Source organism: Heloderma suspectum, chromosome 1, assembly GCF_057233095.1.
Source record: "Heloderma suspectum isolate Gila_16-S chromosome 1, 16-S_ref, whole genome shotgun sequence".
NCBI lineage: Eukaryota > Metazoa > Chordata > Lepidosauria > Squamata > Helodermatidae > Heloderma > Heloderma suspectum.
In genome coordinates this window covers 21260315-21276955 of record NC_139458.1, presented here as the reverse complement: position 1 = coordinate 21276955, position 16641 = coordinate 21260315, and the positions used below count along the sequence as shown (strand labels likewise).

Here is a 16641-nt window from a genome sequence, read left to right as displayed (position 1 = left end):
AATGCAAGTTCAGCAAATATGTGGAAATCCAATTAAACCCCAATTCAAAGCATGGATTTTACGGAATAATATTACTTGCCTCTATGAGGGATAAAAGATGTATGGAATAGAAGGGGATCTAGATTATTTATAGCATGCCTTCAACAGGAGTAAGCAAAATGCTTTGCAAAAACACACAAAAAATAATTTGCTTTGGTGTCAAGGTTATCGTTATTGTAAAATACCAAGACAACATAGTTCATTCAAAATGGTCTTTTAAGATGTTTTAATTATTTTAATTCTGGAGTTTTATTCTTTTATCTTCTTGTGCACCGAAATCTTTGATGTGGAGTGGTATATAAATAAATTGTAAATAAATGAAATAAAATTTAAGCAGTGGAGGCTGGTGGCTCTGATGTCAGTGGAACGGTGAATCCGCTCCAGGTTTCAGTCAGAACCAGTTAGAACTCTGAAGGAGCTATCTAAGGTTCAGGACTCTGTGTGGAAGCACCTTGTGTAGCTCCTTTAGAGTTGTGGCTGGTTCTGACTGAAACCTGGAGCGGATTCATCGCCCCACTGACATCGGAGCCACCAGCCTCTGCTGCTTTAAGCGAGCCAAGAGATGATATATCGGTCATTCCCAACCTGGTGCTCTCCAGATATGTTGGACTGCAACTCCCATAATGATCAGCAATGTCCATGGTAGCTGGGAATTAAGGGTGGAACCCTCCAAACATATCCGGAGGGTGCCAGGTTGCAAATGTGGTGGTGGTGGTGGTGGGGTGTTAACTACTTCCCAGATGCAGGGCCCAGGAAGACTGATCACAAAAACAAAACCTGTCACCTGCACATATTTGAACAAAGAAAGAGTTTTATGCTATTGCACACTTCCACGGTGTCTGCTGCCCTAAATGGACAATTTCAGGTGCTTCATAGGAAGGGAAGATCTCAGTTGCCTAGATGCCATAGAACAACCTTCCCTAACCTGGTGCCCTCCAGGTGTTTTGGACTCAACTCCCATAATACCTGACCATTGGCCGTGCTGGCTGGGACTGATTTGAGTTGTAGTCCAAAACATCTGGAGGGCACCAAGTTGCCATAGAGCATGGGTCAACAGTCTTCTAGCTTGTGGGATCTACTTCGTTTTTTTCCCTAGAACACCAAGAACCACCAGCTAGAGCAAAGCACAAAATAGTGGCTTAGAAAAAGGCAGGCATACACTGTGGCATGGGATAAGTAAGCCAGGCAAGGGGAATGCTGACTTTGATGCATCCACAATACTCTGGTAGGGCCCTTATGGTATAAACATTTCCCATATGCTGTCAGTGACCAGGTCCTTTGATTTCTCTCCAGTGTTTCCCAAGCTACCAGGCTCCAAATGCTCAAGGGGCTGAGCTTGTTCCTTCAGCCTATGAATGCAGTGAAGCAGTGATTTGTGTAACCGCTGCCTATAGCTGGAAAAAAAAAACTGGCCTAGTATTTGGGTTTCATGTGCAAACACAGTGCTTGGATCTGTAAAGAACTGTCCCACTCTCGCCTTTTGTCTTAGCCTCTCTCTTGGCTGGTGTGGAGAAACTGGATAGGGAAACATTTTTCTACCTCTCTCATAATACTAGAACCCGCAGTAATCGCATGGTGTTGATTGGTCAGAGATTCAGGACCGATAAAAGGAAGGACTTCTTCACACAGCACATAGTTAAACTATGGAATTCACTACCACAGGTTGTAGTGATGGCCACCACTTTGGATGGCTTTAAAAGGGGGTTGGACAACTTCCTGGAGGAGAAGGCTATTGATGGCTACTAGTCCTGATGTTTCTATGCTCCCTCCAATATCAGAGGCAGTATGCCTATGTACACCAGTTGTTGGGGGACATGGGTGGGAGGGTGCAGTTGCACTTGTGTCCTGCCTGTGGGTTTCCAGTTCACAGCTGGTTAGTGTCTGTGTGAACAGAATGCTGGACTAGCAGGTTCTGATCCAGCAGGGCTCTTCTTATGTTCTTACATTGGCTGGCCCCTCACGCTACCCCAGGATAATTTCTACCAGACATTCTCCTGGTATCTCCTACAGCTTCAGTAACCTTTCCATTTTTTCATGAAACTCAGATAAAGTGTTTCCCTGTCCTAACTCCCGAGAATAAGAGGGAAACGGTCGGCCATAATACGGTGGCATAGAAAGAACCATAGCATTTTGCTTTGCGGGTTTTTGCTCATCCCCAGCGTCCACGTTTGCCGAATTCCCAGCCGCCCTCTTCCAGATCCTGTTTGTGATGCCAAAAAAATTAAAGAATTGGAAGCTAATGGAATATGGAGGTATGGAAGACCATCCCCTCCCATGGCTGGGGCCGCGGGTTCATTTAAATAAAGACCTGAGTGGGGAATTAAAACGATTCAGACAGACACCTGGGTATATTGTTAAAGTTTCTTTGGATTTAAAGTAAGTAACAGTAAATAACAAGACATTCCTTTCCCTCATTTTACAATGACATCACTTACAGGAACACAGGAAGCTGCCTTATACTGATTCAGACCATCCGTCCTTGTAGCCTAGTGTTGTCCGTACTGACTGGCAGCAGCTCTCCAGGGGTTCAGGCAGGGGTTTTCCAGCCCTATCTGGAGAAGCCGTGGATTGAACCTGGGACCTTCTACATGCAAAGCAGAGGCTCTACCACTGAGCCACAGGCCTTCCCTTTGCCCCTTGTTGGGGCTCCTTCAGTCCCGTTGCTGCATGCTCACACAGGGTCGTCGTTCTTCCTACTCCCACCGCTTGTTGCTCAGCTTAAGGCAGCAGGCCTCCTGCCCCTGCCTGTCCCTCGCAGCCATTCTGTCTCCTAATGAATAGTCGGCTCCTCGACTTGGCTTCCCGCTCCCACAGTCGTTAAAAACTTCCTCCTTCCCAAACCGCTTCCTTCCTTCCTTTCCTCTTCTCTCTCCCCTCAACACCCCCCCCCCCCCCCCGCCGGCTTGTCTTGTCAACATTTCACTTGCTTGGCATACTTATCCCAGGCCGCAACGCAGCACGGGATCTTTTTGTCAGTGCCATAACTGAGCTTATAGTCCTATTACACAAAAATGCATTTGTGGTGTCTCTCCCCCCCCCCCCGCCCCCCAGTTTTCTCTGTATCGGCAGCCTAATTTGTTGCTTTGTTAAATAACTGAGCGTCAGAAATCATTGCGATCTACTGCCTCATTGGATTCTGTCGTCTCTGATAGCAGCACTTGATTAACTTGCACTTTTTGATCTTTTCGGCTATGTCCCCAGGCCCTCAACCCTCTCGCCCTGATTCCAGTCCTGTGACTTGCATACCTGTTGGTAATTACAAATACCCTGATTTGCCCATATCGAGATACAAGGATGAGGTAAATGGCATTTTTGCTGTCTATTTTTAAATCTTGGCTTTGTGAATCTACACTGCAGTGTCTTTCTCCTTCCCACCCATCATCCCCCAAGCTTTTGCCTGATTGATTTTTGTTCTGTGTATGAAAAGCCAACAGCTTTTGAAAAGTGTTTGGTTTTTGTAATACAGAAATAACTTTCTGCCTCATGTGTTTCAGTGTGTTCTGTGTTCTCTCTATCAAGCTTCTCTGTGTATATGCATGTCTCTACTAGATTAACTGACCCTGGAATTAGTGTTTCTCTCATTGTGGATGGGGGTTGCACTTCCTCTTAAGCAGGGGTGCACAACCTTTTCGGCTTGGAGGGCTGCATGTGATGCTGGCCTAGGGGTTGGGGCCACCTTTGCATGCACACACTCTACCTATCCCTGTACAGTTCACTCTTTTCTCACTGCTAGCAGCAGAGAAGAAAGTGCCATCTGTAGGAGAATTGCTGGGAGAGGGAGTAGAGAAGCTTCTCTCCACTCTTTTCCCCAGCAATCCTTATATGAATATTTCTTTCAAATGAGGAAAGGGTCTCTGGGGTGGGGAATTCAACGGTGGTGGCAGTAGGGTCAAGGAACCCTTGGGTGCCGCAATTAAGGACTTGGGGGCGCATGCAGCCCCCGGGCCATGGGTTGTGCACCCCTCCTCTTAAGAAACAGGTTCACACTTTGGGTTGCTATTAAATCTGGCCCTTACTTTGGATGCTCAAGTGATGTTAGCGGCACAAAATGCTTTTTCTCGACTCGGTGTGCCAACTGCATCCTCTTGGGTAAAGATGATGTTGCCAGAGTTATCCATGCTTTGGTGTTGTCCAGGTTGAGTTATTGCAAAGAGTTGGGCTACCTTTTTAATTGGGACATCATTTAGAATATGGCAGCCAAGCTGCTGACTTGGACTGTCACCAGGTGTCTAAACTGAACATGTCTCTCCAGTGTATTATCACTTGATGGTGCTCTGTATACACACTTGCTTCGATGAAAACAAAACCAGCAATACGCATTTTGCATTTGTTACACTGTGCCATCATTTTAAACGATGTTTCGCAGATTAAGAAACAAAGGAAGTGTGATCCCTGCCTAAGGAGTTTACAGTCTAAAGCTTGACAGTTACTAGAGAACAGATAGAGGGAAGGGATCAAAAAGGCAAGGCTATCAAGGGATAAATGTGAACAAATGGAATGCTAGACTAGCAGTTTGGGATGAAGATTGCGAAGGAAAACAAGAGTTTCATGGAAAAGGTGGGTTCTGAGGTTTGATATGAACGAAGAGAAACATGGCTCCATGTTGATCAGGGTGGAGAACCTATGGTCCTTCATATGATGTTGGAATACAACTCCCAGCATCCCTGACTTTTGGCCATGGTGGCTGGGGCTGATGGGTGTCGGAGTCCACAAAGCATGGAGGGCTGCAGGTTCCTCACTGCCGATGTAGATTTCTGGAAGGCAGTTGAGGCATGTGGGGTAGCAAAGCGGAAAGGGCGGAGTCTTCTAAGAGGGCAGGAAACCTTGGGGCAACTCCCACTCTCAAAATACTAGAACCTGGGGTCATCTTATGAAGCTGATTGGTGGGTTCCTGGTTGACAGCCTGTTGGCCGCTCTGTGAACAGAATGCTAGATGGACTCTTGGTCTGATCCAGCATGGCTCTTCTGATGTTCTTATGAAGATGTTGGGGTTGGATGAGTGAATGTCATGGGCAGGGAAATAAGAACTGAAAAGGTAAGGCAAGGCCTTGTGGAAACATTATTTATTTATTTATTTATTAAATTTATTAATCGCCCATCTGGCTGGTCACCCAGCCACTCTGGGCAATGTACAACCCCCATAAAACAATTTAAAACAATAAAATTTTACCATAATTTTTTTTTTTTAAATACCCTAACCCACCCCAAATGCCTGCCTGAACAACCACGTTTTTAATGCACGACGGAAGCTCATTAAAGAGGGGGCATGACAGAGTTCCCTAGGGAGGGAGTTCCACAGAGTGGGGGCCACCACAGAGAAGGCCCTCTCCCTCGTCCCCACCAGTCTAGCTGTCCTGGCTGATGGGACAGAGAGAAGGCCATCTGAGGCTGATCTTGTTAAGCGGCCTGTCTGGTGTTGCTGGAGGCGCTCCTTAAGATAGGCTGGGCCGGAACCATATAGGGTTTTAAAGGTCAAAACCAACACCTTGAATTTGGCCCGGAAAACAACTGGTAACCAGTGCAACTCCTTCAGCACTGGAGTGATGTGATCTCGCCGGTGGCTGCCTTTAATCAGGCGAGCCGCCGCGTTCTGTACCAGCTGCAGCTTCCGAACCGTCTTCAAGGGTAACCCCACGTAGAGCGCATTACAGTAGTCTAAACGAGAGGAGACCAGGGCATGTACTACCGATGGGAGCAGATGGTCGGGAAGGAAGGGGCGCAGCCGCCGTATCAGATGGAGTTGATACAGCGCTGTCCAGCTCACAGCTGACACCTGAGCCTCCCTGGACAGCTGGGAGTCCAAAATGATCCCCAAGCTGCGGACCTGGTCTTTCAAGGGTAGCCATACCCCATTCAACACCAGGTCAACATCCCCCAGCCTCCTCTTGTCTCCCACCAAAAGTACCTCGGTCTTGTCAGGGTTGAGCTTCAGCTTATTCCTCCCCATCCAGCCACTCACCGTCTCCAGACATTTGGACAGGGATTCTACGGCCAACCTTGGTGAAGATTTGAATGAGAGGTAGAGCTGCGTGTCATCCGCATATTGATGACACTGCACCCCAAACCTCCTGATGATAGCCCCCAGTGGCTTCACATAGATGTTAAGTAGCATCGGGGAGAGGATGGAACCCTGTGGCACCCCACAAGTGAGTGGCCACAGGTCCGAAACCTCCTCTCCCAGTGCTACCCTCTGGTACCTGCCGGAGAGGAAGGACCGGAACCACCGCAATACAGTGTCTCCAATCCCCAGCCCCTCCAGGCGGTTCAGGAGGATACCGTGGTCAACGGTATCAAAAGCCGCTGAGAGGTCGAGGAGAACAAGGAAGGAGCATTCACCCCTATCCAGAGCCCTCCTCATATCATCCACCAAGGCGACCAAGGCCGTTTCTGTCCCATGCCCAGGCCTGAAGCCCGACTGAAATGGATCTAGATAATCGGCTTCTTCCAAGTGTGCCTTCAACTGCACCGCCACCACCCGCTCAATCACCTTGCCCAAAAATGGCAGATTTGAGACTGGGCGAAAGTTGTTCAGAACTTGAGGATCCAAGGAGGGCTTCTTTAAGAGCGGTCTTATCACTGCCTCCTTGAGGGCTGATGGCATCACTCCCCCCTCAAGGGAGGCGTTCACCACCGTCCTGATCCCTTCACCCAGTCTCTCTCTGCAGCTCATAATGAGCCAAGATGGGCAAGGATCAAGTAAGCAGGTGGTCGGCCTTACAGATGAAAGCACCTTGTCCACTTCATCAGGAGGAAGAAGCTGGAACCGATCCCACAAAACCGGTTTGCCACAGGCTGCCTCTTGCTCACTAACTGTGTGCAGAGTAACACACCTAATCTGATCAATTTTATCTGCAAAGTGCCTTGCCAAGGCCTCACAGGAGGCCTTAGAATGCTCCAGTGGTTCCGGAGCCACAGGACCGACCAGGCTCCGGACCACTTGGAACAGCCTCCTGGGGCAGCACTCTGCAGACGCGATGGAGAGAGCATAATATTCCTTTTTTGCTGCCTTCACCGCCACGTGATAGGCTGAAGATACAGCTCTATCCCGTGTCTGATCGTCTTTGGAGCGAGACTTCCGCCACCGGCGCTCTAGCCGTCTCACCTCCTGTTTCAGAGCTCGTAACTGCGGATTGAACCATAGTGCAGTCCGAGTCCTGTTCAGGGGGAGAGGGCGTTTCGGAGCCACCCGATCTAATGCCCCGGTGATTGCGGCATTCCAGCCACCCACCAGGGTCTCGACCGAGTGGCCGTTGGTATGCCCCAGAGAATCCCCAAGCGCGTTCAGGAATCCATTTGGATCCATAAGACGCCTGGGGCGGACCATTTTAATGGGTCCTCCACCCCTGCGGAGGGGTTGTGGAACCGAGAAGTCCAACATCACCAGATAGTGATCTGACCATGACAAGGGGGTGGTGGATATACCCCCGACTTCCAGACCACTTCCCGCTTCTCCAGAAACAAACACAAGGTCTAGTGCATGACCGGCTACATGGCTGGGCCCAGTTAGAATATGGTGCAGCTCCCAGGAGGCCATGGTCTCCATGAAGTCCCGAGGTGCTCCTGTGAGGATGGCCTCTGAATGTACATTGAAGTCCCCCAACACCAGTAAGTTAGGGGACTGTACACGCACATCAGAGACCACCTCAAGAACCTCGGCCAGGGAGTCAGTCGTGCAGCGGGGTGGACGGTACATGAGCAGAATCCCCAGACTGCCCTTCGGGCCCAACCTCCAGTACATGCACTCAGCAACCTTGGTCTCCCGGAGAGGGGGTCTGGTGAAGACCAAGGACTCTCGGTAGATAACAGCCACTCCCCCTCCCCGATCCCCAGCCCTCGGCTGCTGTGCACACGAAAATCCGGCTGGACACATGGCTACAAGGGTTGGAGCAGCAGCCTCGGCCAGCCAGGTCTCCGTAATACATGCCAGGTCTGCACCCTCATCCAGGATCATGTCATGGATGAGGGAGGTTTTCTGGGTAACAGACCTGGCATTGCAGAGCAGCAAACGAAGGCCAGAAGATGGGGTCACGCCTCCCCCAGCCATCCTTTGGCTCTGGACAGGCCCGGAGCAGGGGACAGATACTACACATCTCTCCCTTGTTCCCCTTACCTGGCATGGCCTGCCCCTAGCGCTCCGCCAGCGCCTGCCGCCCAGCCTCGGTATGTTCTGGCCCCCAACACTCCCCCCACTGCCTCCATCAGGTGGACACATGCCCCCTCGCTCCCGCCTATCAGGCAGGCTACCCACCCCTAAAAACAACAAAATCCCCCCCAACAAAATAAAACAAACAAACAAAACAATTAAAATCCCCTTAAAAATGCCAGGCAGGAGTCCACAGGGAAGGCCTGGTGGCGGTGGTAGCGGCGGCGGCGGCAGCAGGCCCAGCAGCAGCAAGCACGCCTCTTCCCCAGTGGTGGTGGGGAAATCCCATTAAATCCCCATCCCATTAAAGCTGGGATGGGGACCCTCTTTCAGCCGGAGGGCTGAATTCAGTTTTGGAGATGCTCTCGGGGGCTGCATTCCACTGGTGGACGGAGCTAAAGGTAAAAGAGGTGGAGCCAAACATACCAGCATATTTTAGCTTAATGCTCTTATAGCCAGTACCTAAGCCTTAGGAGAGGCATTTCAGCCTATTAGGATGGATGGGGTGGGGAGAATGCACAACATCTGGGAAGCCACCCAAGCCACCCCTATGACTGGTGGTTGGGGGAAAGGGGTGGGGCTAGGGGAAGGGGGTGGCCTTCTGGGGACGCCCGGAGGACCGAATTTGGCCCCTTGGCCTGAGAGTCTGCACCCCTGTTTTAAAAGCAGGGCCAAGGACTGTGGGTTGAGAATAATGTAGGGAAGGAGTACAGAGGAGAAACTTATTTAACCCACACTCCGAATCAATGAATGGATAAGAAAAGAGAACCCACTGTTGAATTTTAAAGAGTGGAAGCGGTCAAAGACGATGCAAGTGGAGAACTTAAAGTGTTGGTCCGTCATCCTTCTGATGTAGCGCAGTTCTCATTCCCCCCCCCCCAATTCTTTTTTATGCAGATAATATCCTTGATAGATGCCAACTCGGTGGTAATTGTACGCGGCTCTACCGGAAGCGGCAAGAGCACTCAGCTTCCACAGTATGTCTTGGAACACTGTGTGCAGTGTGCTGCCTACTGTAACATCATTGTTACTCAGCCTAGGAAAATCGGTGCCAGCAGCATTGCGAGGTGGATCAGCAAGCAGCGGTCGTGGCCTCTGGGTGAACTTGTGGGCTACCAGGTGCGGCAGCATTTCATGCGAAGTTAAAAGCACACGATGTTGTTGAAATGGAAAACCCACCCACTCGCCTCTTTCCTCTTCATCCTTTCAGGATTGATTACTTGCGCTAGAAGGGACAATTAATCTGATCCTTATATAGCAGGCTTCCCCAACCTGGTGCCCTCCAGATGTTTGGCACTTCAGCTCCCATCAGCCCCAGCTGGTATGGCTGATGGTCAGGAATCCTGGGAGTTGCCGTCCAAAACATCTGGAGGGCACCAGCTTGGGGAAGCCTGTTAAATGGCTTCTGCTATGTCCTAAGATATTCCGAGATTTCGCCATTGTCTCAATCTTTTGCATGGAAAAGACATTATTATTTCTGGTGCCAAGGCCATGTCTGTGGCCAAGGTTTCTCCCAGGGAGGATCAGCTGCACTGACCCAAAACTGCCTGGTTTATTTCTTTATTTGTTACATTTATATCCTGCCTTTTTTTCCTCCAAGGAGCCTAAGGCGGCATAAGTGATCCTCCATTTTATCCTCACAACAGTCCTGTGAGGTAGGTTAGGTTGAGAGTCAGTGACTGGCCCGAAGTCACCCAGTGAGCTTCATGGAGAACTCTGATCTCCCCTGTTCTAGTCCAACACTCTAACCACTACACCACACTGGCTCTTGTTCTCAAATCATTGTTGTCAAGGTGAATGGTGGGTGTCTCTGACATTCCTTGTGGATACACAAGGTCATCCCTTCTCCCTTTCTGGAGCCTGGCTTTGAGTGGGCTTGGGGCCTAACTAACTGTAATGGGGTGCCTGTTTGTGTCTGTCTGCCTTGTTCACATATAAAGGGTGGGGTAATCTATTCTGCACATGTAAAAGAGTGGTAGGGGAGTGGACCCAAACCAGTCTCTGTCCCTCACCTTACCTCTCCTACTCCATTATTTTAAGCCTTGTTTGGGAACCTGTGCCCTGGATTCCAACTATGAACAGCTTCAAACAGCATGGCCCATTGTCAGGGATAATGGGAGGTATAGCTCAAGATCATCTGGAAGGTTGCAGGTTCCCTGCCCCTGCAGAAGGAGGGCCACAGCTCTGTGTGATAGAGCGCTTGCTTGCATGCAGGAGGTCCCAGGTTTGATCCTCAGCTTCTCCAGGTAGGGCGAGGAAAGAATGCTGCCTGAAACCCTGGAGAGCCCCTGCCAGTCAGTGTTGGCAATACTGGGCTAGATGGGCCAGTGGTCTGACTCCGTATAAAGCAGCTTCCTAGGTGCCTATGCTTGGAGCAGTGTCTCTCACCCAGCTCACATCTAGTATCAGAGATGGGAGAGAGAAAATGATTTAGGGCGCAATCCTATGGGTTCGGAGATGGAAGCCTCCGAACTCAGAGGGTTCCGTTCATCTAATACCCTGCCATGCTGAAGGTGGAGGAGTTCTTCTATTAGTTGCATCTGTAATAGTAACACCTAAAGCAACATATCATAGCAGTAAGCAATAAAACATTATAAATATAAATATCAGTTACAAAACCAGAGTGATGGCATTGCAATATTACTATGTCGCTTGTGCTATTTCTGGGCCAGTCTTGGGAGTCTTTAGGGAAAAGGACCATAAATTGATTTCTTGTTGCACGCTCTTTTGAACACCTCTGTTCCAAAACAGCTTCTTTTTGGTAATGGTCAGGTGAGGACCAAGGGGGGCTAGTTAGCTAAATGAGCTTGCTGCATATGCCTCCTTACAAATCAAAGCCTCCTGTATATGGGAAGTGTTTGGCCAAATTTGGGGTTCTTATTTAATAATTTGGAATATCTTGAATATATCACAAATGCTCAAAGTTTTCACAGTGTCTTGTAAATACCTTTGCATTAAAATGTGATTTATTTATTTTGGGGGTGGTGATGGTTTTCAGGTTGGTTTAGAAAAAGTTGCAACCAAGGACACGAGACTGATTTATGTGACCACTGGAGTTCTCCTTCAGAAAGTAGTTGGAGCCAAAAGCCTTTTGGAGTTCACCCACATCTTCATAGATGAAGTAAGTTTGGGGACAATAAAAGATCACGCTAAGGCTGCAATCCTATATTCACCTACATAGGAATAATCCCCACTGAACTCAGTGGGGCTTACTTCTGAGTATTTATTTTATTTAAAACATTTGTATCCTGCCCTATATCATTAAGCTCTCAGGGTGGCATACAGATAAAATCAGTGTAAACAGTATAAAACAATGAATAATTTAAACAGCTAAAACATGTTAAATCATTAAATAAGCTAATACCAATTAAAATCTAAAACAATAAAACAGTTAAAACAGTGTGCTATTTTAGGGAATGCAGTAGACAGATATCAGATTGTACTGTAAGATTTTTTTCATAGGAGACGTTTACATTGGCATTTAAGTTTATGTGTTTTATATGACAACATTATTTTGTCATACATAATAAATGTTCTAACATTAACAGCAAAAGTGTGTTAAGAATAAAATGCCCGTCGCTTTTGAATGTGCTTACGGTTGGGGAACCTCAGGCCAGGGGGCCGATTCTGCCCCTCCGGGGTTCCCCAAATGGCCACACTGCTTTCCCCAACCACCAATTTTTTGTGTGGTTTCCTGGCTTTTGTGCAGTTTTTCCCCTGTTATAAAGGATTGAAAAGCCCTTTCCAAGGCTGCTGGCAGTGAGAGCTTTAAGCTACAATACACTGGATTTTTTATTTTTTTTATTTTTGGCCCCATCCCTTTTGCTTTGGGCCCTGCTCATCACTGGAATGCGGCCCCTGAGACCTTCTCCAAAGTTGAATTTGGCCCTTGGCTGGAAAGAGGTCCCTCACCTGGTCATATGCCATGTCCCTCTCCAGCCATCCTCCTAGGGCCAGTGTCAACACCTGGCGTCTTTTGGGCAGCTACTGGGGCACACAACTGATACCTGCCGGGGGCCCGTACAGTAAGTTCCTGATCCAGCACTTTAAGCAGCATTGGGCAGCTGGCTGTAGCCGCCACTGTCATTTCCCACAATGCCCCAGAGCAATGCAGTGTTAAATTAATGTGACAGCTATACCCAGACTAGAGATGTGAAGGCCTGGGGAAAAAATGAAAAAATTCGGGGGGAAACAGGGTTCCCCCCCCCTTTTTTTTTTTTTTCGGAGGACCGTTTTTGTTTCTGTTTTTCCAAAAAATGGAACAGCTCTGGATTATGAAAAATTTTCTTTTAGCCCAGCCTTTATTCCCTGCAAAATGATTTCCAAAAACTTGTGTAATAAGAACACTTTTATAGAAAGACTAGAGATGTAAAATGTCTGGAAATAATGAAGCCATGGGGGAAAATGTTTTTTTAATCCTCTCTGTAAGTTTCCCAGCATAGTTATTTCTTTCAGTCTTTATTAAAAAATTTTGATCGAAAGTATATTTTACTGATAGACATTTATGCCCAGTTTCCCAACATGTGAGTAGAGTCACTTGGCAGTAAATGTGCCTTCTTGACAGCTTGAGTTTTGTTTTATAAAGTCCTGTGTTTCTGACGCTCTAGCAGTCATTTAATGTGGTTCTGATCTGTTCCAACAATAATTACAAATGTACTAACTGAGTTTACTTTTAAAAGTTTTAAAATATAATGGTAATTTTATGAGCAAACTAAGTTATGCATAAAATAACTTCAGGAACAGAAACGGTGCTTTATGTTCCTAAAGCAGCCCTCCCCAACTTAGTGCCGTCTGGGTGTTTTGGGCTACAGTGCCCAGGATTCCTGACCATTGGCCTGCTGCCTGAGGCTGATGGGAGCTGAAGTACAAAATATCTGGAAGGTTCCAGGTTGGGGAAGGCCGCCTTAAAGCAACAAATGACTTTAGATCTGTAAAGAGTGATAAAATTTAAGTATTTCTTATTTTTCAATTTTCCCAAAATTTCAGTTTTCCTTCTGAACACCCCCCTGGTTTTTTCCCATGACCTCAAAATTTCTGTAAATTTAACATCTTTAACCCAGACCCATGCACCTCCACTCTTCAGAGTGTTGGCACTGCTGCCCTGCACTCCTGTGCCCACTAGCAGAGGAGGGAGGCCCACAAGAGGGCATTTTGCCCAGGGCTCCCTTAAACTTCGAGCCAGTCCTACCCTCTCCAGGGGAGAATATGGGAAATCACTTCCTCTGTGATAACAAAGATGAAAGCCCAGCAGCAGCCCTGTGCCTATTCTTTAACCCAGTGCTTACGACAGGAGGCAGTCGGGGAGAAGAGGATTTCCCATCAAACATTTCTAGGTCAGGGGTGTCGAGCCTCTTTCACCCAAGGGCTGAATTCCATTTCAGAGAAGGCTGGGGGGGGGGGGGGGCTGCAGGCAAAAGGGGTGTGGCCAAAGCAAAAGGGTGTAGCCATTATACCGACATATTTCCTGTCAATAATTAAGCCTTAGGAGTGGCATTTCAACCGTTTGGAATGGTGAAAAAACTGCACAAAAGCTGAGAAACCATCAAATGATCAATAAGTCTGGGAAAGGGGGTGTGGCCTTCTGGGGAACCCCAAAGGGCCAGGTTAGGATCCTAGGAGAGCTGGATTTTACCCCTGGCCATGACTTTCTGCACCCCAGTTTTAGGTCATACAATTATATTGTATGACCTAAAATCAGTTCTGTAACTTCTTTTTCATTCTGCAACTGCTTTCTTTTCTTTAATTGAATGTCCATGTGACAAATTGAATGTGATTATTTGTCTTCCACAAGCACAGATCTCATGCTTTCAGATCACTCCCTGACTTAATGGCCCAGTGCAGACCATAGTCAAGAGATCAGAAGGCTGCCATGGTCTCTCCTGCTTCCTTCTTCGTGAATCCCCCCTTCCCTTTCCAGAGGTAGCTATAGTGCAGCATTAAACTTGCCCTGATGTGTCAGCTTTTTGTTTAGCTTTTTACTTTGGTTAGCTTTTTACCAGGATTTTCACACCAGCCTCTGACCTAGTTTGCAAACTGTCTTTTGAGTCCTATTTATGGTTAATGTTAATTCTTCACCATGGTCAGCACCAAGAAAAAAAGACGGGGTGGGAAATTTGTATAGGATAGTAAAGGAAGCGTGGAAGTCTGTGGCACACTTCCCATCTCCTAACCATGGTTAAGTGATCAAGAATGTTAATCTCTGAGCCCATCATATCTCTAAAGTAAACTCATTTTGTGTTAAGTCCTGCCATCTGTTGATTATTTATAGGTGCATGAGCGTACCGAAGAGATGGATTTCTTACTATTGGTGGTCCGTAAACTGTTGCGCACCAATTCACGATTTGTGAAGGTAAATTTGAATGGTCGGCACTTGACTAATGCCTAATACTCTGACGATAAGAATTGTGATGGCTTTCTGAACCATTGGGAGATGGGCGAGTTCTGTAACAGCCTTTCAGGCTCACAGCAGGGGCAGAGTGGAACTTGGCAGCGAGCATACAGAAACAAATGACAGATGTGGGAAGAGTCAGAGGAACAATTGCACAGGCAAAGAACAGTTGGAGAAAGTTGCAATATAGAGATCAGGGGTGGGGAATTTCTAGCCCACAGGCTAGATCCTGCCTATAAGAACATAAGAACGTAAGAAGAGCCCTGCTGGATCAGACCAAGGCTCCATCTAGTCCAGCATTCTGTTCACGCAGTGGCCAACCGGCTGTCGACCGGGAACCCACAACCAGGGCATGAGCACAACGGCACCCTCCCGCCCATGTTCCCCAGCAACGGGTGGACATAGGCATATTGCCTCTGATACTGGAGGTAGCATATAGCTACCGCAGTTAGCAATCCAACCCCCAGCGGAATTTCTGTGGACACCACCCCTGAGGTTTCAGTTTTTCATTTTCTGTTTTAAATCTCTTACTGAGTTTTAAATCTTTGCTCTGCTGCTAGGGTCTATTTAGTTATTATTTTTATTTTATACTTTCTTTTAAAACGTTCATATTGTATTTTATGGTTTTAATTGATGTGACCTGCCCAGACAGCTTTGGCTATTGGGTGGTATATAAATGAAATAAAGTGCAGTGCGCGGCATGGAGAAATGGGTGGGAGCAGATGATGTCAGGGGAGGAGCTTCAGGGATATGTTCCTGCCCCCCGCCATCATCTGGCCTGCTGGAAAATCCAGCCCCCAGCTTCAAAAAAATTCCCAAGCCTTGATATAGATTTTTTTTTTTTGTGAAGACCAGAAGCCTCCAAGACAAGGTGAGGGAATTAGAGCACTTGGTAGTCAATAAGAACATAGATAAAGGGCGCCTTCGCACTGAGCTTTTATCCTGGGATTGAGATGGCTCCCTCACGGATGTTCGCGGGCTCTTTACATGATGCCGTGACCCTCCGGGGCATCTTCTGCACTAAATGCCCTTTGTTCCGTTTTTAAATAGATCGCAGATAATGAGCTATCAAATTACCCCGTTGTGTTCCGCTTGAGTTTCCTCTGTGAAAAGAGTTAAAGCGGCAAGAGGAGGAGCGAGATCAATGAAAGATAATGGCAGACTCAGATATGGGGAGAAGGAGGGGAGAAGGGGAGGGGCGAAAGGGAACGCATGTAAAGGGAGTCAGTTGTGATCCTGCATTTAAAATGGAGGCAGAAAGCCCCATTTTAAATTCAGGATTTTAGGCTGGTGTAAAGATGCCTTTACACCATGGGGCCGTGGTGGCTTAGTGGTTAAGAGGCTGAACTGCAGACCGGAAGGGACAGCAGTTCGAGACCCGAGTGCCGCGTGACGGAGTGAGCTCCCGTCTTCAGTCCCAGCTCCTGCCAACCTAGCAGTTCGAAAGCAAGAAATTGCAAGTAGATAAATAGGCGCCGCTTCGGCGGGAAAGGTAACAGCGTTCCGTGCACCTCGGTGTTCAGTCATGGAAGCGTCTTCAGACAGCACTGGCTCTTCGGCTTAGAAACGGGGATGAGCACCGCACCCTAGAGTCGGACACGACTGGTTGGGGACACCTTTACCTTTTTTTTAAAGATGCCTATAGTGAGTTTTTCAGAAACTGTGTGGAATAGAGAGAGAAGCAGTGGGATATTAGATATAGAGGAAGAACAGAAAGGGGCATGGTGGGGGAGTTGTTGCTTGCTGTAGCTCAGTGCTGTAGCACATGCCTTCTATGCAGAGGGTCCCAGGTTCGATCCTCAGCATCTCCAGGTAGGACTGGGAAAGGACCGCCGCCGCCCCCCCCCCCCCCGCCTGAAACCCTGGAGCGACACTGCCCATCAGTGTCGACAAGACTGAACTAGATCAGAGAATGGCAGACTTCAGGCTTGTGGGATCTAATTTGTTTATTACTCCATGATCCACTGACTGGAATCTGATGCAAAAGATATGCGTTTGGAATGAAAAGAATTCTGAACCCAGGAATTTGTTCTGATTACCAGCACTGAATGGAGTTCACAATCCTGCCTCA

At 47.8% G+C, this 16641-nt stretch overlaps 1 protein-coding gene across 3 annotated transcripts in view; it reads left to right on the top strand.

The window, feature by feature from the left end:
* TDRD9 (tudor domain containing 9) overlaps nt 1-16641 on the top strand; it is a 142033-nt gene that overhangs the window by 38129 nt on the left and 87263 nt on the right. The window contains exons 3-6 of one of the 3 annotated variants that reach the window (XM_084837563.1): nt 3241-3338; nt 9080-9301; nt 11181-11303; nt 14451-14531. In XM_084837563.1, coding sequence (XP_084693689.1) covers nt 3241-3338; nt 9080-9301; nt 11181-11303; nt 14451-14531 — 524 coding nt within the window. The remainder of the gene's footprint in view (nt 1-3240; nt 3339-9079; nt 9302-11180; nt 11304-14450; nt 14532-16641) is intronic. The other 2 variants (XM_084837572.1, XM_084837583.1) reach the window with 2 other exon arrangements.